General features: G+C 41.9%; 1 protein-coding gene across 1 annotated transcript in view; it reads left to right on the top strand.

Annotated features, from left to right (window-relative positions):
• Nucleotides 1-26,382, top strand: part of usp43b (ubiquitin specific peptidase 43b) — a 116,736-nt gene that overhangs the window by 71,837 nt on the left and 18,517 nt on the right. The window contains 2 exon segments of the mRNA XM_080446887.1: nt 6,362-6,524; nt 17,990-18,101. Coding sequence (XP_080303013.1) covers nt 6,362-6,524; nt 17,990-18,101 — 275 coding nt within the window.

The raw sequence follows: 26,382 nt of genomic DNA, 5'->3' as shown, positions 1-26,382 counted from the left end.
TTGGGGCAAGTCCACATCTGAAGGCATCCTGCTTCCTGGCAGCGAACCAAGCCTTGACATGGCCCTCCCAACATCCGAACAAGGTTCATCTCCCCCAGAAATTAACCGCCGTTGAAGGTAGCGAGACATAGAAGAGAACGGACAAAAGCGGTATCAGTTCTTACAATAATTGATATTCCATTAGAATAAAGCGGTATCAGTTCTTACAATAATTGATATTCCATAAGAATAATTAACTGATTTAGAGTGCTTAAGAGGAATTGAAACATGTGACTAAAAGAGAAGACAGGAATGGAAATGTCATGCAAGGGGTTAAAGCTTTCAGTGCCAGAAATGTATTCCCCACATCTAAGAAACCTATAAGATACTGATAGAAACTGCTTCCAAATAATATCTACATTAGTTAAGATTCTTTCCTCCGCTTAGTAATTACATAACTTCTCGCAGCTAGCTGCGTTCATCAACACATGAGCCGAGTGATCCAAAGCTACTTTTGAGTCAAATCATGCATTAACTTTTCACAACATTTCACTATCACAATCCCAACATAGAATGGAGCGATTTAAACACCCATGTAATAAGTTCAATATAAAGCGACCATCCCAGAATACTTAAATGTCCGAGATCATTAAACGATCCATACCATTTGACATACGCCTGGATTTTATGGACGCCGTTTCCTCTCATGACTTCGGCAGAAGTAGATCCAGTTATACCACCAAGGTGATCTTGAGAACTGCTCGGCAATGACCATATCGCTGCAGTAGTTATGAAGACCGGCAGCAACCCACAACCTGAACCTTCCCAGCATCCATGATGGACAGAAGTTCATGCCATCGTCAGAATTGGATCACCATAATGGGCAGTTGCTCAAGAAACATAAAACAGAAGCAGAATAAGTTTAAGCAATGAATAAATATCCCTTTACAAAGACATGTTTAAGCTAAAAGTGAAGGTAACATGCAAGTTAGCTCATCAAACGATGAATCCAATCCATAATGCTGATAGGAATTGAAGCAGCAGAGAATCAGATTAACCTTTGTATGCCCTCTAAATGGCACCCCCTAGAGATAATTACAGTTAAAACAATCACCCCATTCACAAGCTTCAATCCACAATGAATAGAAATAGCTACCCTTATCTGCTCTTCTTCCAAACTACTTCCATTAACCCTTCTTACATATACTACAATCCTTACCTCACATTACCTGTTAAGCTTTTGACTTGAATAGCTTGACTTGAATAGCAGTACGGTGTCAATGCTACATAATGATATACAATAGCCCCTTTTAGTAGTAGAATCAGTAGCTCGCACTTTAGAACTAACGGAAACCCAACCTGAACCTTCCCGGCATCCGTGATGGACATCAAAAGCCTTGGATCACCATAATAGCAGTCAATCATGAAACGAAAAACAGAAGCAGTGTGAATTCAAGCGATGAATATCCCTTTACAATGACATGGTTAGCTAAAGTGAAGTAACGTGCAAATTAGCTTCAGTGCACTAATGAATCCACCTGCATCTGAGAATCAGATTAACCTTTGTTTGCCCTCTAAATGGCACCCCCTGGAGGACAACCCACTACAATTGAAGCAATCACCCCATTTCACAAGACTTCAAATCCACCATGAAGTAATTATCTATTTAAGCATCTGCAAACTAATCCACCCATATTATAGTTACCTGAACTTGAGCGTTGATTAAGTGAATAGAACAGGAATGCAGAAAACAGCTTCACTGAGTGGATTAAATTAACTTCAATATCCCATGATAGTTGTGTACCTATTTAACATGACAGTTACACTGCCATAATGCCTGCACATGACCAGTTAAGAAAACACCCTTGCCCTTTCACCTTATTCTCACACAGTAGCATTGAACTGATCCCCATGATATGACTGTCAGTTGCATAGACTACAGTACCCAAGATGCATTGCTGTATTGTATGAGACTTCCTGATTACTCCCAAGGAATAGTCACATGACACCACCACGCCGTGTTGCCAGATTGTAAGAGAAACAAGCGGCCAAGTCTATAAAAACAAGTCGCAAAACAAATGTTTAGAATATTAAACATTTTTTGCACCATGATAACATATGAATCTGGGGTTCCTTCACATGAACGCTGTTCAGTAATCATATTTGCTGTGACTTACAGAAACAACCCCAAAGTCGCTTATAATAAGCAGACATGGCAACACTGATTTGATACACATGCTGTGTTTTCCTATCCTGGCTTGAGTACATGAATTTGAAAGTACTGAATTTGACTTGTCTTATATTATGCCCCGTTGCACACAGATTGTCTACGACAGCCTTAAGTATAAACATATTATAAAAGCATTTGAGCAAGCAGTAGCAATACAACTGTTGGAAGCTCTGCTTGAAGCTTCAGAGCCAACTAGATGGCACTGCACCATTGTGGGTATTCCCAGAGTCAAGAGTGCCTCAGCAGAACAGCATTAGAACTTAGAAGCAGTACTTATTTTGGAAAAAGATTTGGCCCAAATAGCTCCATAACTTCTATACCTTAAGTAAACAATAATAATAATAATCTAAAATAGCCAAGTTTCATTACCTGATGAGGTAAAGGGGAGTAGCCTACATGGGAAGCAAGCCTGCTGTGTTAACTGTGCAGTGTTGAACAAACAATCAAAGCTTTTACATGGCAACAAACATGCTATGTTAGCTTTAAGCTACAAACAATTCAATTTTTCCACATGGGAAGCAAACATGCTAACTGCGCAGTGCTGTATAACAAACAAAGATTCTACATGCAGCAGCATGCTATGTTAGCTTTAAGCTACAAACAATTCCAGCTTTCCACATGGTAAAAGGGAGTAGCCTACAACCAAGCTTCTACTGTACATGGGCAGCAAGCATGCTGTATTAGCTTTGAGCTATGAGCACAGTAGTGTTAGCAGCAATAATAGAAGAAGCATTGGCTGCTGTAGCAGTGTTAAAAGTCAGCATCATTAGCAAATCATCTCAAACACCAAAATATCGTAGAGCAGCACACAAACCGTAGATAAGTAGCAGATGACAGCTCGCAGCAGCTAGCAAAATGCATTAGTTCAGCAACCAAGAAATTTGAAAATTTGAAAACCTACAGCTGTACAACCGGCACTGACAGCCACGCACATAGAATGAACAGAGGCTGCTTAAATGAACCGCCTGAGATGCACTGTGGGTATGAGGGCGTGAGTGAGTTAGCTTGTAGCAAATGAGAATGACAAGGGGTTGAACGTATGCCTTAAAGGAGTACAACTAAATAAGCTTTTTAGCGAATGGGGGGGTACGGGGAGTATGAATGAAGTATATAAACATTCTGCCTTCCGTGTCTACATGAACTAACGTTTACACTGAATGTATTTTATTGGCTTACTGCAGTACTATGGATGTGTATAAATGATGTGGTCTAAATCATTAGACCTTGCTTATTCGCTTTTGTTGCTACTGTACGTACAGTATATGGCAAATTTGGCTAATGCTGTATCAACACCTTTTTCAAAGACTTTATCATTTAGCATATATGCTTTTAGTAGTGTGCACCCATATGCTAGAAAGGCAAGCAGAATCAAACCCTGGTTGTTGAAGGGAGTCTTACATTTACAGTATAGCAGCTGATCTGGTTGTATTCACATGAATAAAACCAGCTAATGACGAAACGCATAATTGACGTCTGTTAAAAAAAATCACACAATCCTACACAGAGAAGGTGTTTATTATTTTATTGTCGCACAAGATAGAGCACATAGCCTACAGTAATTCCTGCAGAGTAAAGATGTTCACACCCAGTAAAAGGTGGATAAAAACTGTGGAATTTGATCATCATATCATCATATCAAATTCTTCCCTTGGTCTGCTACAGCGTTTTAATCCGCAGTGTGAAGACAGCTTTAGAAAATAAATGTCTGTGGGTTTATGTTACGTTCAGACCTTCTGGAATCTATACCAGGATGTTTAAGCACATCAACATATAAACACACACAGCATACCTCTACCATCACTCATTTTCTGTTAGGAAGCAGGCTGTAATTCAGCCAGCAGAGAAAGAAACCTTGGTGGTACAACGTCTAGAAACAGTAGATTTGTGACAGCAGGTCATAAAAAAACAACTTTGATTTAATGAGGCGATGAGCTGCTGGGTCTGCTGTGTAAATCACAATGGTACAGGTCAGTAGTGGTGACCTCTGCATTTTTTACCAGTTTCATCAATGTGTTTTGCAGGTCATTTAACAAGAGACCCCCCCCCCCCTTCCCCGTAAATCATTTCCATTTGCTGACAGAGGTCAATGCTCATGTAAATTGCAGCACACAAGTTTTATCACCAGATTGATTAGGCTGACATGAATAGGCTACATTAAAACAGTGGTTCTCAAACATTTTCTTATGAAGGACCCTCAAATCGATATATATGTATTAGCATGCGTACCCCCATTTGAAAATATTTTGTACCAGTGACCCCCATGAGAGGAGGTGTTTGTTGTTAGATTAGATTTAGTACAGAATTCTGCAACTGTCTGTACTGTAGGAAGGTGGACAGATTGAAACCTATGATCTGAATGATCATCTAACTTATAGCCCGTAACATAAGAGTGAAGTTGACCACTTGTAATCCCGCAGCCCTCTTTAGGCCATAGGCTAAATGGCTAAATGGCTAAATGTTTTGTAAATGTAAAAAAAATAGATGATCTACAAGCTCATGATGCGTCACATTGGCGTGCTGTGAGCGTGTAGATCGGCTATATGGAGCCCATGGAACCCCCCTCAAGGACCCCTGGTGGTCCCCTGGCCCTATACTTTGAGAACCACTGCGTTGAAAGCCCTAAGCATTCTTGCCGCTACTTTGGCTGCTGAGGGTCCATCAGCCACAATCACAGTGGTCATCATGTTGAAGCTGTGGGAGGTGTCAGCGGTGACTGTGATTGGCTTGGAATAGGTCTTGCCTTCCATACTGTACTCTTTCCAAAACACCATGTGGAGTGCAAAAGAAAAGTTTGCAGATGGGCTGATATTTGACCACGGGATGCATCAGCGTGGCATTCGCCGTCGGCAGTGATGAATTGCACATCAGGCGTGAACAACGGCAATTTAATGAAACGCTGTGATTTGGGTACGGCATGGCCGTTGAGGATCGATCAATACCTTTGCTCGCCATGGCTGCGAGCCTAATTTACTGCGTGATTTATCACCTTGCACTTTTGAGGGGCCGCCTTACACGTCACTTTCTGGTGTGGGAGGGAGGGAGGGGGACAGCTTGCCGTTGCTGACGATATAGGACGGCTCTCTTCTCAGTTTCATCGGGATCTTTGTAGTCTGAGATTTTGCTCACTCGGTCACACTGTACCGTTTAGAGAGAGAGAGAGAGAGAGAGAGAGAGAGAGAGAGAGAGAGAGAGAGACTATTTTACCCATGCAACCATGCAGAGAGGGAGAGACAGACAGAAAGAGACGAGAGAGACGAGAGAGAGAGAGGGAGAGAGAGAGGGAGAGACAGACAGACAGACAGACAGACTATTTCATTCACAGTGGGTACCGAAATCTGGACAAGCTGTTACACATCGAGAAAGAGAGAGAGAGAGAGAGAGAGTTTGGCGGGAATTGAGTGGGAAGTGGTGCTTGGCACCCCACCAGGAGGCGATGTGGAGAAGAAACAGCATCACGTAAGACCTCCTACTGAGCGTGCAGGCAGCCAGTGCCTTTATCTCACCGCCCACCCCCACCCTCACACCAAATAGAAAGCCATCCTGATGTGTTAACCCCTTGCAAACTGGCATCAAAAATAGCAGATCTACATGATCACAAAGTGTCGCATCGTGGCACGCTGTGAGCTTGTAGATCGGTTATTTCCGCAGTGCGACACCATCGTACGATACCATTTTATACGTATGAAATCGGGCTTAAGTGGTTAAACCTCCCTATTAGTGTGCGAAAGATTCTCCACCTAATTTTGGGAAGGAGAATGATTCAGCATCAACCAATCCGGTAGCCATACCACCTGATATATGTGCTGCCATACAGTTACATAATATGTCAGTGTAACATCTGAAGTTATTTCTTTTACAAAATATGCCAAATATCTGTATCATTGTGTATATGATTGATATACATTTCCTAATAAGAAAGTGAAGATTGCATTGTTTGAAAAATAATAAAGAAAAATCCCAATTAGAACATTCCTGCTCCTGATTTCCTGTTTGATAGCTCATTTCCTTTGTCCTTCAAAGTCCTTTCATCTTCTCCTCATTCCCTTCTTTTCTCACTCTCTCTCCATCCATCCATCCCTTATCTCATCCCTCACTTTCACCATCTGCTCTCCCTCTGATCCCCCTCTCTCTCTCTCTCTCTCTCTCTGCCAGGTTACCACCACAGCCTGCCCTCTTCTCCCTACTCCTCTGGTCCAGAGGGTCAGAGGTTACTGGCATCGGGGGCCTTGTCGTCAGAGTTCCTCAACCAGGGGGTCCCCCTGAAGATCCTGCTGCTGGTGTGCAACGCTGCGGGGGCGGGACAACAGGCTGTCAGGTAATGGTGCGAGACCGTCCCGTTGCACCGCGGTACACCCGACTGCATGCTCAGCTAGTGTTTTACCGGCCTGTTTCACAGGCCTGGAAAGCAGGAACCTCGCGTCACTAGTCTTTCCATCACAGAGGAAAGCCTGGTTTTCATTCCAAACTGACCCGTGTGATCCAGACTAGAAAAAATGGGGGGAAAAATTGGTTTCTGGTGGTGGGTTCCGGTTGGCGCCGCATTGTTTTTGTTCCCCCACATAATGCCAATTAATTAGTTTAGTCTCGCTTAGAGTTAGAATAAAAGATGGATATTCCAAACGATTATTATACCACACGAAACGAAACGATTATACCAAAGTAAACAAATTATGGCTGAGGGGAATCATTTTGGAGGTGCACCGGTGCTCTTGGTTTCCGCTGTGGGTTCTATCCAAGCCCCCAGAGTTGCTGAGAAACATTGAAGCTGCCACCCCAGTGGCCAAAGCTGGAACTGCAGGCAGGGAGAAATACATGCACGCGCAAAACATGCTGAGAGATATTTATATTTATACATATAAATATGTAAACATATTATACATACATACATATGCATTTACATATAAATATGCATCTCGAGGGTATTTAATAAATATCTCGCGTTCAATCCTTGACACACGGGCTGCCGTAGAACGCAAAAAGGACACTAGTGCGCATGCTCATAACTCTATGGGGATACAAAATCGAACCAATAATTCTACTTCCGGCAGGTTTCCGGGTGCTTCAAAACGCCAGTGAGCACATTCATTGAAATGATAGCTGGGGGCGGAGCAATCCGCCCTCTAGTTATATTATACCTCTATGGTTCTATCCACTCTAGACCAGATCCAGAAAAAAAAGGAGTTGATCCCAGTCTAGGAACGCAATAGAATTCATCTGTATGTCAGTATGAATACTTTTCAGAGCAAAATCCAGAGTGTTAATTTATATCCTACTTTATATTTTGTCTGTATCTCAAAATAGCAGAACCACAAGCTCATAACCCATCACATTGTGAAGTGTTGTGAGCTGTGGATCTGCTATTTTTGGCACCAGACACCATCGTACAACGGAGATTAAACTGCACATAAAAGTGATGTCCCGCCAGGGAACTTCAGTTTCAACTATAACAGGGGGGGGGGGCTGTAAGGGGTTAAAGGGATATTTCACTTTCAAAAAAACTTTGGGTCATTTTATCGTCTACTCAGGCTTTTGTGAGCCTCCCAGACCGTTTTTAAGTTGCTTGATTTAGTATTTAGATATTTGATAATCATTTTATCAGACACGCCCCCTTCCTATTGTCACGGTTTGAGTCAGGACGGAGTGTAGGACCCAAGGGCAGGAGAGAGACGGAGGCTGAAGTGAACGGTTCAAAGTATTTATTAACTAAAGACTGGAAAACAAACAAGGAACTGAACTCAAGATCTAACTACACGCAACATGGGATAATGAACAAGCAAGGACATGGTGCAAACACAGGGCTTAAATAGACAGGGAAATAATAAGACACAGGTGAACAGACAACACTGGGATAGGCTGAGAGACTAAGAGGACACAGGAGGAGAACATGACTAATCAACAGGGAGGTGAGACAAGACAGGTAACAGTAACTAAGCACAACAGGAAACAAGACTACAAAATAAAGGTACAGAACAGCATGGCAAAAACAGAGCAACAGAACACAATAGGAATGATACAACATACATGTAAATCCTAATAAGTCCACAACCTTATAAGGGCAGGAAGATCTAAATAACAAAGTCAGAGTCCGCGGCCTGAGGAGCGGACCGTGACAGGCCTACAGAACAGGCCTAAAGTGTCCACGACCATATAAGGGCAATGGTGGTCTAAATAATAACATCAAAGTCCACGGCCCGAGGAGCCGATTTTATTTAATTTTTTTATTGTATTTAATTCTTTTCATTTTCAAAAAAAAATATTAAAAATAAATGAAAAAAGTAATCGAAAAAACACGGCCCCCTCGCGTATTAGGCGGGCAGGGTGAGTCACCAGAACCAAGGACGGGTGTTTTTGATGAATCTGACATGTTAAAAATTGAGTTTGAAGTTATAATGGGTTTGTATAGGAAGGGGGCGTGTCTGATAAAATGAATATCAAATATCTAAATACTGAATCAAGCAACTTAAAAACGGTCTGGGGGGCTCACAAAAGCCTGAGTAGACGATAAAATGACCAAAAGTTCTTTTGAAAGTGAAATATTCCTTTAAGTGTCTTGTCTTGCTCACTTCGACACGTATCCTGGGCCGATCGGTAGGCCATCCCGGTGACCTTCAAATCACCATTCAGCTACAGCAGCTACGGCCACCCCTATTGCAACGCAATAATTCTTGTTAGAAATGGCATAACACTTTGACAGACATCTGATTCTCCTCTGCTCCTCAGTCTGTGCTTAGCACCCCCCATCACCCACACCCACACACACGCACGCACGCACGCACGCACGCACGCACTCACCCACACACTCACATATGCACACATACGTAGCTAATTGGATTGAGAAAATCAAGGTCACGTTAGCTCCCCTGTCCAAGAGAGGCTTGCGCTCAATCTCACCAAGAGGCGAGTTTCAAACTGCAGAGCTGGAGGAGTTTGACATGTGGCATGATGGAACGATCCATCAGCCAGCCACCGCACGGACACACAGTCCGGGAGGATCGATACTCCGAGTCCAATCCTATTCACCAGACCAGTTGTCTCTGTCTCTCCTTCAAATGCCTCACCGCCCCCTCGCATTCGTCTCATCACATCAAAGCCAGGAGTATGATATGACACTGGAATCATATACTGTACGTTCTCTCTTTCTGATTCTCCCTGATTCTCCGGAGAACAGGTTTGCAGGTAGATTCCTCGCCAGCGGAGCGAAGGTGCAGCAGAGTGTGACATAACGGACATTTGTTTGATTTCAGGTTCATTCTTTTGTTTTACCGGTGATTCCACAAGGTGTTCGGGAGTCATCTCATGTGTGTCATAAGAAAATTCTGTTAATCTTACCTTCACAGTCAACCCCACGACATCTGATCTACGTCATGCTTGCATTTCAGTTCTGCTTAACTATCTTGTCTTGTTTTAAATCCAACCCGATCTCCAGAGATTACCGTAACATTGCACGGAACGAGTGCACTTCATTCCGTGGATAGCCGCCTCGGAACTCCCGAATTGCGTGCATATGGTACGGCGCTCCCTTTGTGACAAAACCATTTCGGAGGCGCGCAGTCACAGGCGAACTGTCCCCCCGTGAAGGACCACCGAGGGAGCTAAGGCGACCGAGTTGCCGTCCTGAACGGTGGGACGTTCGCCTGTGCCTACTCAGCGCCGTTTGAGTTATGTACCGATAGGCACAGAATCGTAATTTTTTTTGTGGGGACTGCTCTGCTTCCGGGTTTTTCCGGGTTGCGACTGGTTACGCCCACCGTGGGACTCGCCGTACATATGCACGCAATTCGGGAGTTCCGAGGCGGCTATCCACGGAATGAAGTGCACTCGTTCCGTGCAATGTTACGGTAATCTCTGGAGATCAGGCTGTTTAAATCACAACCATCTGTGCTGAGAGCTTATGATGATTTAGTTGTTTTTATTTTCATTCTGTTCTCTCTTCATTCGCACTGATTTACAATGTGTGAAGTGGCTCACTAATGTGTATGTATACATGTATACATATACATATAGGAATATATACTGTATAGTATTTAGCGAATGCAAAGTGCGAATGACTAATCCTCCTTTCAGTCTTTGGAGAGGACAAACTTCTATGATGTGCTCCATGGTTTGCTCCTCTCCACAAGCACACAGTGGGCTTGGGCTACTGTCCCATTTGTGAAGGCTGGCCAAGCAGGGGCCATGTCCAGTCCTGAATCGATTGAGTGTCGACCACTGTCTCCTTGGGAGGTTGGTGCCAGGGACCTGTTGGTTGGAGTCTGACACCAGATGTTTGTTTGGTGTCAGACCCCAACCAACAGGTCCCTGTTGGACCCCACTACTGTACTGTATAGTGAGTCTATATCAGAGATGGGGACTCGAGTTAGGGACTCGGACTCGAGTCGCACTCGAGTGGCCAAAAACGAGACTCTCGACTCGACTCTGACTCGCCCCTCAAAGACTTGAGACTTGACTCGACTCGAGCCTCAAAGCCTTGAGACTTGACTCGACTCGAGCCTCAAAGACTCGTGGACAATCTTTATTTTATGTTTATTTTTTGGACAAATAAATGAATGAAATGCCCAAAAAACTTCCACTCCCCTGTCCCCCCCCCCGCAAAGAAACCTCCGCTCCAGTGCGCGCTGCGCGGAGCCGGCTTCAGTCAAGCTGTTTCGTGCTGCTCATTAACGTAAAAATGGAGAGGCGAGCGCAACAGCTGCTATGTGTGTGGCCGCCGCGGCCTTTCATCATAAAGTTTAAATATAAAAACTTCGAAATTAAACAAATATGTTTAGCTCAGAATCAGCTATATAACCTCAGTTATCTTGGCATATGCTTACATTTTTTATAAGATGGTCGGATCATCTGTGACAGCACGTTTAGGAAACATCGGATTTTCATTTCGTTAAACCCAGCTGGGTGAATATTCAACACTTCACCACGGTAAACGCTACGCTCATGTAATGTTCACTGCATAAAAGCTGTGGTTCTCAAACCTTTTCAGGCCGTGACCCCCCAAAAGAATCATATTTGAACTGGGGATCCACATTTAGACAGTTTTTTGGTGCGCAACACAGCCCTCGTTTAAGTGAATTGCTTTCACCTGCTCTGCTGTTGGACTGCTGTGCGGAGTCGAGTGTGCGCAACAGGGCATATCTCCGCCAAGCCAGGGTGACCTACCCAGGCCCATGAAATTCATATGCAGGCATAGTAGCCAATTAGAATGAAATCTGCAAAAACTGACTCATATACTGATACAGAACCATATTGGCTATATATTATCGCTGTCGGGTGGAAATCTTGTATGTTCCTTTTTAATTATTATTTAAAAACAATTAAAAATCATGAAAATAGCCAATCTACAAGCTGTAATTATTAATAATTAAGAAATACTATATTTTAAAGAGTGAAAAATCAACTAAAGTCATTATTAGTGCAAGTTCAATCACATTTCATTTGAATGAAAATAAATTGTGGGGAAAATACATAAAATCTCTAATCTGTGAATCTAATGTGATTTATTATGACCTGTCTATACTTTTACATCTATGCCCCCCCCCCCATTTTTTTTTTTTTTTTAAAAGACTTTAAAAAGACTCGAGACTTGACTCGGACTCGACCCTCAAAGACTTGACTCGGACTCGACTCGACTCAACCCTCAAAGACTTGAGACTCGACTCGACTCGAGCCTCAAAGACTTGAGACTCGACTCGACTCGAGCCTCAAAGACCCGAGACTTGACTCGGACTCGACTCGACTCAACCCTCAAAGACTTGAGACTTGACTCGACTCGAGCCTCAAAGACTTGAGACTTGACTCGGACTCGAGCTCAGAGACTCGTGGACATCTCTGGTCTATATTATAGAGTTGTTGGTCAGAAATCTTGTTGTGTATGTCCTAAACCTTTTCAGGAAATGGAAAAAAGAACCTCTGTTCCAATTAATCCAATGTAGTTATTATTTAGTCACAAGCTCTTGTTAATACTTTTCATTCGTTAAATATTTATAAAACTCACAGAGAGACTTAACCAACATGGCATCCCTATTTTGTGCATGTCATGGTTTAAAAAAAAAAATCAGAACGGTTTCAAAAAATGCTTTTGCGTGACACCGTCATACGACGGGGCACAAAATAGGGAATCATTATGAAAAAAACATAAAGAGATGAAATATGGAAATACAAGGTTTCTGCCCGACAGCGACGATAAACTCCATCTGCCGTAGTATTAGTGGCACAGAACTGGCTGTTTGGAACTTAATGGACTGTCACTGTACGATGCTATCTCTCTCAGATGGATAATACAGTGTGGAGGGCCGCATCGCATTATTATTGTGCCATTTGTTTTGCCTTTTGTGGTAGAGAGAATATGCCATCCATCCAGCATCGCTAATTCATCATCAGACAAGTATCACTCATGAACATTTTTTTTTACCATTAACCGTTATCACTGTTACCGTGAAGATTTGCACTCTGCTCCGCATTCGCTTTAACCCATTAAGACCGGAGGCCGATTCTACAAATGTCTTCTAAATCCTAACAGTTTTCTGAAACACTTATGTTGCTACAATATCAGTGGTTCTCAAACTTTTTCATATCAAGGACCCCCAAGATTATATGTATTTGGTCGCGGACCCCCATCTCAAAATATTTAGTTCCAGGGACCCCCAGAAGCAAAGATTTGAGTGACAAATTTGATATATTCAAAGATTTGCACAAGATTTGCACTCGGTGCCGTGCTATGAGCTTGTATATCTGCTATTTTTGAATAGCCAAAATATAAAATAATGCATGCTTAAAGTGGTTCAAATCTAAGATGACAGACGTGTTCCCGGTCTTAATGGTTTAAGGTATTTATTCACAGTGTGAGCTGTAACAGAGGAGGTGTTTGTCATCGCCACTAAATGAAGGTGAACTGAGCTCGTCGACTCAAAATAGATGCTGCTGATTAGGGACGCCGCATGCAGGCAGCGCCGTGCTACGTGTGGCTTATCGCATCGGTTGCAGCACGGACACACTTCCCACCCGTTCCTGATGCGTTGACAGGCTACTCATCTCGCCGTGGTTTAGACAGATGATGTCCGATGCCACGAGCAGCGGCACCAATCATCACAAACTCCCCGGGATCTTCCATCTCTAATCCCATCTAGCTGCCGCCCCGCCTGCAGCCCCAGGACAGTCTCTCGAAAATAGCAGATCTACGAGCTCACGCATGCGACACGTGAGCTTGCAGTTTGCTTTGTTTTCAGTGTGGGACACCACCATACAACAAAGTATAAATCGGGAGTAGTCATGGCAAGGAGACGGACTCGGTCAACCTGAGGCCAAAATATGATTGTCCATGGTGGTTGTAATGATGCTTCTGGGGCAGAAAATGGCTACATGGATGTGGCGGTTTGGAGGCGTGAACTCGACTGTGATTGTAAACAAAACAGAGACGGGGCCTCGTGCTAACCGAACACTTTTTCCATCTCGCACCATACTTACCTCTTCTTACCCAAGAGGGACAGCAGTCTGTAGTGAACTTGGAGCCCTTAACTCATTAACCGCCAGAATAAAACATTGTCTATAGCCGACCTTGCCAGCGATTTCCGAGCGTTTTCACTAACCTTTGAAAAAGGTATATTTTACATTATTCTTCACATCGATCGATCCACCGATCGCTTTAAAAGACGTAGCCGAGTCTCGTAGAACATGGGTTCCCAAACTTTTCAGCCCGCGGCCCCAAAATAAGGTGGCTATTGACTCGCGACCCCACCTAACCCTGGAAGTAATTTATGCACATAAACGTGCACGTTCGGTGCGCATTTGTAATGTATTAAGCCTAGGACTTTTGACTGTAGGCCTACTACTTGTACTGTTATTAATCTTGTTAATATAGAATTCAATCAATCACATTTACAGTACCTAATGAGATGGGTAAAATGTACTATTTGTAATCATTTTTAGATTGTATTTCATTCATTCTGTTTTTTACTTAATGACCCAAAATTATTTCCCGACCCCACTGTCAGTGTCGTGACCCCAACTTTGGGAACCCCTGTCGTAGAATAGGGGGGCAAAAAGCGAGCCGTCGCGATCATCCGTTCCATAGTTATTGGCAGTTGAATGTAGGTTGTTTTTGCAAAAAAGCAACTGAAAGCAGAGAAAAGGGCATTCTTCCAAATCCATTACAATGGGGGTGAATGTGGATGTTTTTTTTGCGATCACGTCACGTGCTTTGCTGCTTCACTGCTTCACTGGGAGTCAAATGGTGACTCATACTGTAGGTTAGCGAAGAGCGTATAAACACTGAGAACACCAAAACACGCCAAACACGTCATTGGCGGTGTGGGATTTGGAAAAAAACACGCCAAACACGTTATTGACAGAGAATGAGTTAATACAGCGTGGCTAAGAGCTGTTATGTCCCAGCTAAATTATGTCCCATCGTTTGCTTGTTTTTTAATGACGTTCTGGAGCCCAGTTTACTACAACTACAAAATAAAATGGGATTGTTCTGGCTCTTGCTACTTAGCAGTCCCCAATGTAATTCATTGTTTAAAACCAACCAAGTCCCTTTTCTCCTCGCTATTCAACCCGCACGCGCGCATGTGCACGCACGCACGCATGCGCACGCACGCACGCACACACACACACACACACACACACACACACACACACACACACACACACACACACACACACACACACACACACACACACACACACACACACACACACACACACACACCAGTAGTTTGTGTCGTATGTCATATGGCCTGGCGCCCCTAGTGACCGGCGGAATGTTGTTTTGAAATTAAAATCCACGGCATGGAAATTATGTCAAATGGAGACCAGTGACATTAATGGTTAGAATGACGAACAGTGTTTGTGATAATCTGTCTCAATGTACCTCGAGGAGCCCAGACAGTTTCCTGTGACTTAATGGGAAATTTTATCCGTGAACAAGCCCTGTCATTAACAATGATTATTTGGTTGGTCCATGGCCATAGTAATCCCATCTCTGTTAAGAGTCCAAGGCAAAATAACATAAAAGCAGAAAACTTTAATTAGTGAGACAGTTTGTGTAAATAGCACTGCTGATAAATACACGTGGCTCATGATTAAAATAGAATTGTAGCCCTACAGAAGCATGGGACTTATGTTAAATTGTGTGTACGTGTGTGTGTGCATGCGTGTGTGTGTGTGTGTGCCTGCTCGTGTGTGTGTGTGTGTGTGTGTGTGTGTGTGTGTGTGTGTGTGTGTGTGTGTGTGTGTGTGTGTGTGTGTGTGTGTGTGTGTGTGTGTGTGTGTGTGTGTGTGTGTGTGTGTGTGTGTGTGTGTGTGTGTGTGTGTGCGTGCATGGTTTACTTTACTTTATTTGTTTATTTAGACAGGACAGAGCATATTAATGAACGTCACATGAACGTAAATACACCGGATTTAGCAAAGATGCTAATTTTCATCCGCAGTCCTCACACAAAACATAAAAACAGAAAAACAATAACATCAGAAAACAGACAAACGGTGAAATACAATTACATTACATCACATAGCCTAAAAAAAAACTAAAATATGATCACAAATGGTTGCAGCTTTGGTTTTCAAGCAACCATCTTTTCACATTGAATTTAAAAGATGGAAATGTAGCACAATCCCTTATATGTAGAGGAAGGCCATTCCATGCTACACAACCCTGTACTGAGAGGACATTTTGACCGAAGGTTGTTTGCCGGTGCGGCACTTCACAATCTCCTCGAGTGGTTGCTCTGGTACTGATTCCTCTTTCAGGCTTCCTTTTAATGAATTCCCTTAGGGGGGGCGGGCAGCCGGGCACAGACCATGTAAGGTCTTGTATATGACCCCAACCTGTTTGAACTTTTTGAAATTGTCGAAGCTAAAAAAATTGAGCCTCCTGAGTATGTTACAATGATGATAAGAGTGAGGCTTCCTGTCAAACACCTTGAGCGCACTTTTGTAGAGCTGTTCGATGGGTTTTAGGATCGTCACGCCTGTGCAAGACCAGTTTGTAAAACAGTACTCAATGTGTGATAGGATCATACAGTGAAGATACGATCTGGCAGCTCCAACTGTCAGGAAGGGTCTAATTTGTTTAAAATTTTGAAGGTTGAATTTAATCGTATTTGTGACTTTCTTCACATGTTTTTTAAAAGTTAGGGTTGAGTCTAGTATGACTCCGAGGTACTTGAACTCTGGGACAAGTTCAAGTTCCTCCCCACCCAGAAACACATTTGAGGACTCCAACACAACTGGTCTTTTGGAGAAGGCCATGCAGACTGTCTTTTTGGCATTCAGGAGCAGACATGAATCTATAAGCCAGTCCTGAATGCTTGTCAGAGCTGAGGTTAAGATTATTGACACCTCTGCATAGCTTTTACCATGGGCAAGTACAACGGCATCATCTGCATACATCTGGACATGTAGATTATTACATACTTCAGGTAGGTCATTTATGTACAGTGAGAACAGAATTGGACCTAGTATTGAGCCCTGGGGGACACCGACCGAACAGGTGTGGTAGGGGGATTTAACACTGTTTACACTTACACACTGTTTTCTGGTGGATAGATAGGAACTAAACCATTGTATAGCTTCTGGGGAAAAATTAAAATGTGTTAATTTGGACAGGAGGACCTGGTGACAGACGGTGTCAAACGCCTTCTTGAAGTCCAGGAACACCGCCATTGCACAGGGAGCTCTGTTCAAATCACATTTCAATTTTTCTATGAATAGGCAGTTTGCTGATTCAGTGGAGTGAAAGGCCCGAAACCCAAACTGCATGGGATGCAGTGGGGTGTGGCCTTTGTCTAGATATTTGATGATAGATTTGACAATCCTCTTTTCAGCCACCTTTGATATAACTGGTAGGATGCTTATGGGTCTATAATTTGATATTTCAGTTTTAGCGCCAGATTTGTAGATTGGTGTTATTACCGCAACTTTCCATTGAGGAGGAACAGTGCGTTGTCTGATGGACAGATTTACCAGATGTGTGATTGGTGCCACCAGAGCATCTGCATTTGTTTTTAAAAAGTTTGTATCGAGCCCATAGGCATCCTTAGCTTTTGATGCTTTTAGTGATTTGATGATGTTTGCCACCTCGGTTTCCGTAATTTCCTCCAGATTGAAGATGGGGAGGTCTTTTTGGACAGGGCGGGGTACAAACTTTGATGGATTAAACATTTGTGTTATTTCTTTGACAGAGTTTAGAAAAAACATAATTAGGGTACTAGCAAGGGTTTGGGGATCTTTCACCAGGGTGTCTATTTTTAGTTCTAAGCTATTATTGTTCTGTTTGTAGTATTTCCCTGTCAGTTTGTTTATGCACTCCCAGACTTTCTTACCATTTCCTTTTGCACTCTCTATGATATAGGTGTAAAATTTTGCTTTTGCCTTCCTTAGGAGTTCAGACCTCACGTTGATAATAAGAAGCATCTACTGTAGCTGAAGCTTGCCTTCAATCAGAGGTGTACTTTAATAAATGCATCGTGTGATTCTTCATTAGAAATGGAGGGTCTTCCATCTCCTTGGCTATAATGATGTCACATTAACCAGCCAGCCCCCTTCTATAGATAGGCTGTAATTCACTGTATTGCTGATAATGGGTCCAGCAATAGTCATTTCATATTATAATAGTATGCCAAGTGTAGATTAGCTGTGAACCATGTGACAGCCAGCAAGGCAGGGGCTGGTACTCTCTCTATTCAAAGGTACAGTAATGAGTGTGATATATTTGCTTTATTCATCTTTTCTTCTTCTTCTTCTTAATATTATTCTTCGTCTTCTTCTTATCTCTTTCTGTGCCAGGTTTGGCCCTCCATTCCTAATGAGAGAGGATCGGTCCATTTCCTGGGACCAGCTGCAACAGAGCATCCTCAGCAAGCTTTACTACCTGATGATCAATGGAGCACAGGCACAGGTAACCGTAGTCTCAGCCTCACAGGTAGTCTGATGTTGTTTCCTCGAAAGTCTCTATCCCCATCAGCTGTCCGCAGTGTCAATAACAGGAAGGTGTATGCACTTCCGAACGTTAATACCTTTTCAGAATCGAGCAGTATCTAAATACCACACAAAAGCAGTGGTCTGTGGTTGTTTTCTTTTGCATGTCAGTCAAGAGACACCCATAGTAGACGGCTCTTGAAATCATTGAGAATCATTCTGGCCCACTGGGCCCCAGTCCTAATGCCAATAATCATGTCTGGCTTGCAAGACTAAGGCTAGATTAAGACTATTGAAAAATACATTAAACTGATTTTCTTTTCTCTAATCGCAAATACACTGAAAGCTGAGAAAATAACAGTGCATCACAAACTACACAATATTGTTACCATTATCTTGCCAGACAGAGCTACATGCCTTGATCATGGGGAGACAGATGTAAATAAACATCCATACGGTTATCATTATGTCTTGGAAGACACATTATGAAGGCAGTCCGTGCATGTCTTTACTTGTTATGTCTTGTTTATTTTCATACCGTCTCTAAATACATTTTATCCCACGATTTTTGTAACCCATTTTTTCACCCAGTGCCAATTGCCTGAGCTGTAATCCTGGGAGCTACTCTCCCTCTGCCAGCCTGGGGAGAGCCCCGAACTGAGCTCATGCTTCCTTCAATGCATGAGGAGTGAACAGGCCGCTTCTTATCACCTGACAGGGGGGAGTTTCCCCGGTTGGACGTAGCGAGTGGAAGGAACACGTTATTCCAACCAGTTCCTTTCCCCTCTATCAGGCGCCCCGGCTGACCAGGGGGAGGCAGTATAGAGACCAGGATTACTGCATGTTTTTTGTGAGGGTACCTACGACACGGGGAGAACATGCAAACTCCACACAGAAAGGCCCTTTCGGCATCCCCACCTAGGGTATGGGCGCTGATGACACGGAGGAGAGAACACGCCCCCAGCACCCACAGCGTCGTAGGGTGGTGAGGGCCGCACGGCGGATGGCCTGATCTTTAGAGATGTGAGGCCACTTTGTGGCCCAAACCTCTAGTATATTTAAATTCCCTTGTTAGGTAGACGGTGGACGTCACAAATGTAACATGCACTAATGTCAGACACAACAGAAACCGTTGCTTAAAGGGCAAGACCACTTTGGTAGAGGTTTGGGTTGTGTAGTTACCTTGCCATGATGTAACTCCAAAGGTGGGCAAGAAATAAAAAATAATTGCTCCATTGATTAGAAATTGATAATTCAAAATATGCTCCTCATTGGCTTACATTGTACGGTAAAACAGCTCTCAAAGTCACTCTTTTAGCACAAAAACGAACGCAAACAAAGCTGATTCAGACAATATAGAACGTCACCAAACCCAGTACTGTTTTTTTTTTAAATAAAAATGTCAACTTCCTGTTGATTTTGCCATTTTTAATAAGTAGAAAACCCGGACTGGATCCGCGGATCCGGATCCAGATCTTCAAATAGTCAAATCAACAGGAAGTTGACATTTTTATAAAAAAAAAAAACAGTACTGGGTTTGGTGATGTTCTATATTGTCTGAATCAGCTATGTTCGGGTTCATTTATGTGCTAAAAGAGTGACTTTGAGAACTGTTTTACCGTACAATGTAAGTCAATGAGGAGCATATTTTGAATTATCAATTTCTAATCAATGGAGCAATTATTTTTTATTTCTTGTCCACCTTTGGAGTTACATCATGGCAAGGTAACTACACAACCCAAACCTCTACCAAAGTGGTCTTACCCTTTAACAATGCAGATTTGTGTGGCCCCTGGGGCCCCTGATATACCCATATGGCATATCAGTCAGATCGGCGATGTGAGGGCCACGTAGGATAATGTTGACCTAATTCTGCTGCTGGTATTTGTTGAATAATTGGCATGAAAATAATTATTTGGCAACATTTTTAATCTGACTCTAATCTGGGAATAAACATAAATTGTTTTAATTGGCCTATTAATAATGTGCTCTGATAGATTACCTAAATGATACAGCACACTGCGTTTGATGTGCAATGATAGCATGCCAAATGGAACAAAGGGTGAGTGCACAACCAAATTATAACAGAAAGAGATGTTCTCTCTGTACAAATGCATTTCACTCTCTCCAATTGCCTTTACAATATAAAAAGACTGTGTCATGGATGCTGAATAATGTTCAAAATAACATGAATTGAGGATGGCACTGCTGGTGGCTTCCCCTGCATGGGAATGCAGACCAACTGGGACAGCATAGTATTCTCAACAAGGCCTACTATATGTCTGCTATAATTTGCAAACTGTTATGTCTTCATGTCAGTTATAGCATGTGCTTATTTAATGTGGTATGCCTGCTTTATGAGTACTAAATCCAAATAAACATGGTTGTAAATACTAGTAAGTATACCAGTAAATATTATAGTTCATTATTTATCAGCAGTGCAGCATAGTGTATTGCAATTTGCAACATCAATGAACGACATGCAGTACCTCATGATACACACTGACGACTTTGTACTGGGCCTTGCATATCTCCCAGATGGCCCTGTTTGCATATGACGAATAATTACGAACACAGCTGTCCAATGAACCCATACATCTCCTTTTCTTTGCACATCCATAGTTGTTGTCGCTTTGTGGTTGTTATGTTATATTTTCTCTCCTTAATCGTTGCCTGCTTGTGGATTTTGTATGTTACAAATCTCAAGCAAGATTCAGGTCCCTGGAAGTAGATTTTCTTACTGAAATTAAAAACATTGACTTCCTCGGAGACCAAACAATCCACGCTATATGCTTTGGAAAATGGTCAGCAGTGATGTCTAGTGTGCTGTGAGTTGTAGTCAATGATTGGGTCAGAAGGTTAGCCAGTCTCTCCTCTATGCTCCAGTGGCTAATGAGGAACCCACTTTGGCTTGTTTGTTTCTCTGCGGTCGGTGTTGTTGTGACTGCAGTGGAACGTGAGATGTAATGATACAAATGCGAACAACACAGCCTGTTTAGACGTACCACAGTGGTGTGTTGCTGTCAAGTCAAATCAATTATTTACCTTGCTGAAGCCAAAGGCTCAATTTTCGCGCTTGTTGCTTGGTGTGTGTGTGTGTGTGTGTGTGCGTGCGTGCGTGTGCGCTTGTTTGCCTGTTTGCTCACACTGTGATTGTAGTTGGGTTCAGTGGCACAGCAGTACTGTAGTAACGTGCTGTTAATCATGTAGCCAAACAGATTTCCAATTAGTGTCTCCCCATGCATTGGGCGGACTGGCTAGCTCCAACAGTGTGAAGCCGTACAGCGTGCTGTGAGAAAATTAACTGATGACCTGCTGGGTTAGTCAATGTTTTTACAACAAACACACAGTAAAGTTACCAATGTTAATTACCTCTGAGTGTAAATGTACCCTTATCCATGTTTACAGTAAACTCCCCACTGGTAATTTAACTCTGAGTGTAACAGTGGGCCTAAATGCATGCTTCGCGGTCCATTTGGTAAAATCCCCAGTATTCATTTAACTCGAGTGTAACAATGGACCTAAATGTACACTTCCCGGTCCATTTTTACAGTAAAATCCTCAGTGTTAATTTAACTCAAGTATAAAAATTTACCTAAATGGACCTGTCCAATTTTACAGTAAAACCCCAGTGTTAATGTAATTCTGAGAGTGTAACAAACCCAAATGAACACTGGGGATTTTACTGTCCAGGGCCCACATAGTTGTGTGATCTGTGTGATTTCTATCGTCTCCTTCATGCCAGACTCAGCCGGCTATTTAATTAAAAGCTAACGTGTACAGTCCAGTACAGTATAATCAGTTTACCTCTGCCAAGATTGGAGCAATATTCCAATGGGTGCGCTTTTCTTTTCTCCCTCTATCTTTCGTCCAAGTAAATAATGTGTCATTTCTAGCACTGACGCACAGCGTTAACAATTGGCTGTTCTTCTCTCTCATCTAATTTTAGCCATGGCAAATAATGCACCCCCCCCCCCCCCTGCAAAAGAAAAATAAAACTAAAAGGCAGAGTGGCAGCCAGGCAGTCATTCTGCTACTAAAAGTACTGAAATGGCAAGGTAGTTTGCCTGCTGCTCACCAAAGTAGACAATGTGATATGCACATATAGGTAAACCAAGAACCTAGCATATAAGTCTCAACAATATAATATTACAAAAAATATTCATACTTTACATTGAAACTATAGAAACTATACTGTAGGATGCCAGGTTCTGTCTGTCATTTAATGTCACTGTGAATTGAGTACATGGGGACCCCATTTGAAACAAGTCATTAGGCTTTCATGGGCTTTTCAATCCTATTTAGCTGACCTTGTGTTTAAACTGTACTTTCATGTGCTTTTTTTCCTGCAAACTTCCTAATTAAGTATTCAATCAGGTAAACAATTAACCTAGCGTCTGTCAAGTGCTACAGGCTAAGGTGGAGTCTGAAGAGGTGAGTCCTCAGGTTCCGGCGAAAAATTAGGAGTGAATCTGCAGTTCTAACTGCAATGGGGAGTTTGTTCTACAGTTTGGGAGCCAGGAGGGAGAAGAGTCTGTGACGTGTGAAGTGTTGTCCAGGGTGTTTCAGGGAAGGCTTGTCGGGAGACCAGTACGGATGGAGTTACAGTAGTCAAGTTTTGGGTGACTCCTGGGTGAGGAAGGTTCGGTAGCACTTGCTATGCATCCTATGTGTATAACGCATCATGAACATACTTATAAGGCATTATAATCTGCTCATAACCCTGTATAATCAGACTTATAAGAGCTCATAAATACTCATAATGCTTTATAACCATAACCATAACTCATTATAAGGCCTTTTATAATGACTTATAAGTATCAAGTGTTATAATACTTCATAAGTGTTGCCAAATTGGTAACAGTTGCTATGCATCCCAAATTAATTCTCAAAGTTATAATCCATTATAATCAATTGATAATGCTTTATTATCACTGTTATAATGTGTCATAATTATTATAATGCATTATTATAATGCAGTATATACTATTATAAGTTATTATAAGTGGTCATTTGTTACTTTATGATCATTTTATAAGGCTTTATTATCACGTTTATAATGCCTTATTATCACTTATAAGGCGTTATACTTTCATTATAAGTTATTATAAAGTGAACATTTGTGACATTATGATCATTTTATAAGGTGTTTTTATCGCCTTTAAATCACTGTTATAATGCATTATAATTACTGTTATAATGCATTACACTATGATCATAAGTTATAAGTGGGCATTTGTTACTTTATGATCCTTTAATAATGCTGTATTATATAACGTATAAAATGCCTTATACTCACTGTTATAACACATTTTAATCACTGTTATAATGCCTTATTATCACTTAAAATGCATTATAACTGTGATTTTAATGCATTATAGCAGTGATAATAAAGGATTGGTTATAATGGATTATAACTATGATAATACATTTTGGGTTGCGTAGCAAGTGTTACCAAGTGGGTAGCAATTATGAAGTATTATAATACTTGACATTATAAGTCACTATAACATGCTGTATAATGTATTATGATTGCATTATACGTTGTTATGAATATTTATAACTGTAATCATCACGTGTTATAAGCATAATACAATGCATTTATACTTGAACTTATAAGTCATTATAACAAGCTTTATAATGTGTTAGGGTTATGGTTATAAAGAATTATGAATATTTATAAGCTCTTATAAATCTAATTATACGGGGTTATGAGCAGATTATGATGCCTTATAAGTATGTTCATGATGCGTTATACACATAGGATGCATAGTAAGTGCTACCGAAGCTTCTGATCCTTCGAATGTTATAGAGTGTAAACCTACAGGATCGAGTGACCTCTGCAATGTGTGCCTTGAATGAGAGCTGACTGTCCAGGACAACACCAAGGCTCTTGGTCGTTGGACCCGAAGTCACCATGGCGTTGTCTATGGAAATGGTTAGATCCTGCATGGGGCAGGACTTATCACACACACAAACACACACACACACACACCCTACACAGGTCTACATTGTCACCCATTCCTGTGCAAACTGAGACAAAGGGACATGCTTTGATTGAAGGCCCCACAGAACTAATAGGATTTTGAATGAGATTTAATAGGAGAGGGACGGAACATTATATAATGCGAGATGGTGAATTGAGCATGACATTTGACACAATCAAAAGCACATTACTCAGTAAACGATACACGTAATATACAGCTCATACACACAATCACAATAAAGAAAAAATATATACATATATAGTACTCCCAGATAGCATGGACTGTGATTGGAGATCTTTTGATCTTTTTGACAACTTACATTCATCAGCTTGCATACAAACAGTAGTCAACCTTGGCAGACCTGAAAGGTGATTGGTGGAAATAAAGAACCAGGAAGGGGGATTCTCTGCTGATCTACAAGTTGACAATGTATCACAAGATTTGTTATTTGGGTTGAGCGGTTAAATAAAATATTCAGTTGATGAGTATCTTATATTTACTTGTTGTTCATTGTAAAATGTATGTTAAATAAAGTTAAATGTTCTCAAATAGAAACTTGAATCAAATATAGGTTTTTCAAAACCTCAGTAATCATTGGTCTAGGACTCTCCAAACTCGGGATCGCCATCGGACACATAAGTCTGTCATGGGTCGGGCGCTGCACGGTCGATAGAAGTCTTTCCTCCTCCCCTCCCAGCAATCCTCCTGGGGTGACATGGCTCAGAGACACATCACATCCAGGATGCTCATCTGTTCATTCCCTCCTCTCGCTCTTCTTACTTTAACACACACACGCACACACACTTGTGTACACTGCAAAATCCGCAATATTGATTTGACAGTGTATACTCCTGTGTTTATGATGTTTTTTTCTCACACATTCTTTATCATCTGTGCCTACTGGGAAGCAATCACACACACCTATGTACAGTAAACACGCTCACCTACAGTATGTACAGTACACACACACACACACACACACACACACACACACACACACACGCACACACATGCACACACACACACACACACACACACACACAAATACAAACACGGACAGAGAGAGAAAGGGAGTGAATATTGCATTTGAGTCAAATATAATTTTGCCTGAACTTCAGACATCCAAACTAAAATATATGGGCTTAATATATACAGTAACCGAATGTCCCTGGTGAATGGAAATGTGTATAGCAGTTGTAAAATGTACTAAATTAATAACGTACAGTTGCTTTAATTTTGAATCATCTTGAAGCATGCAGTAAAACCTTCTCGACTGCAAACAGCACTCTTTGGGATTAGTGCACATTCTTGCGTTATATATTTTGATCTTCTGGTATTTATTTCTGGTATGTATGTCACAGTTTCCATCAACCTATCTTCCCCAGGCAGGTTGAATAGCAAGGTTGTGGTTCCTTTGCAAATGTCTTTGGGTGGTCTTTGCATGCACCCGCATTCCCGCAAGTTTAGCGTGTTGAGTTCAAAGAGGGGCTTAAACCGACCCTCTTAAATGAAAAGAAAACAAATTTCAGCTCTTTACTCTTCGCCTTGCATTTCAGTCCTTTGACAGTGAATTGACAGTGAGCGTGTACAGAAAGGTTGATGGGTTCCGTGAGGCCGCGTTCTCGACGGACAGCATGCAACGGTTAGCTGCCTGCGGTGTCCATAAACAGTGTTGAAGTTCCTGAAAAGTCTGAGAAGATAATAGGGCTATGTTACTCTTCATGTGTGCTGAAAGAACAAACAGTCATGTAAGACTGAAGATACGGCTTAATCCCAATAACCCCCCTCCCTCCCCTTCGCCCTACCCCTACTTTTGGAGTACCGTGGACTGGGTGGTGGACTTATAGAACAAAGCTATAAGTGCTATAGTGTTTGAAATGGGACATTTCTCACCTTCAACACTCTTTTCAGACCCCTAGTGGCCGTTTGGAAGATGATTAAAATCTACCGTATGTGTGAGAATGTCCACTATTATAATCCTCATCAAAGTTTAATACAGATATAGAAAGAGAGCCATGCTCAATGGCATCTAGGGAATTTGAATCACCCTGTAGGCAACACAGATTCCTTTACACTACTTGATAATTGCAATCACGTATTTTCTGATGATTCTTAGTGCCTTTGGCCTAGAAAAGCAATCGGCAAGTAAGTTTGGCCTTGAGCCAATGTTTTTTCTAAGCCATAGATGGTTGGCCAGAACACAATCAATGGCTAATTTAGGACCTGGTACATGAAACAAACCACCTTATATAAAATAATAACTATATTTCTACT

The sequence above is a fragment of the Gymnoscopelus braueri genome, assembly GCF_963280865.1.
Source record: "Gymnoscopelus braueri genome assembly, chromosome: 13".
NCBI lineage: Eukaryota > Metazoa > Chordata > Actinopteri > Myctophiformes > Myctophidae > Gymnoscopelus > Gymnoscopelus braueri.
This window is presented reverse-complemented; position numbering and strand designations above follow the sequence as displayed.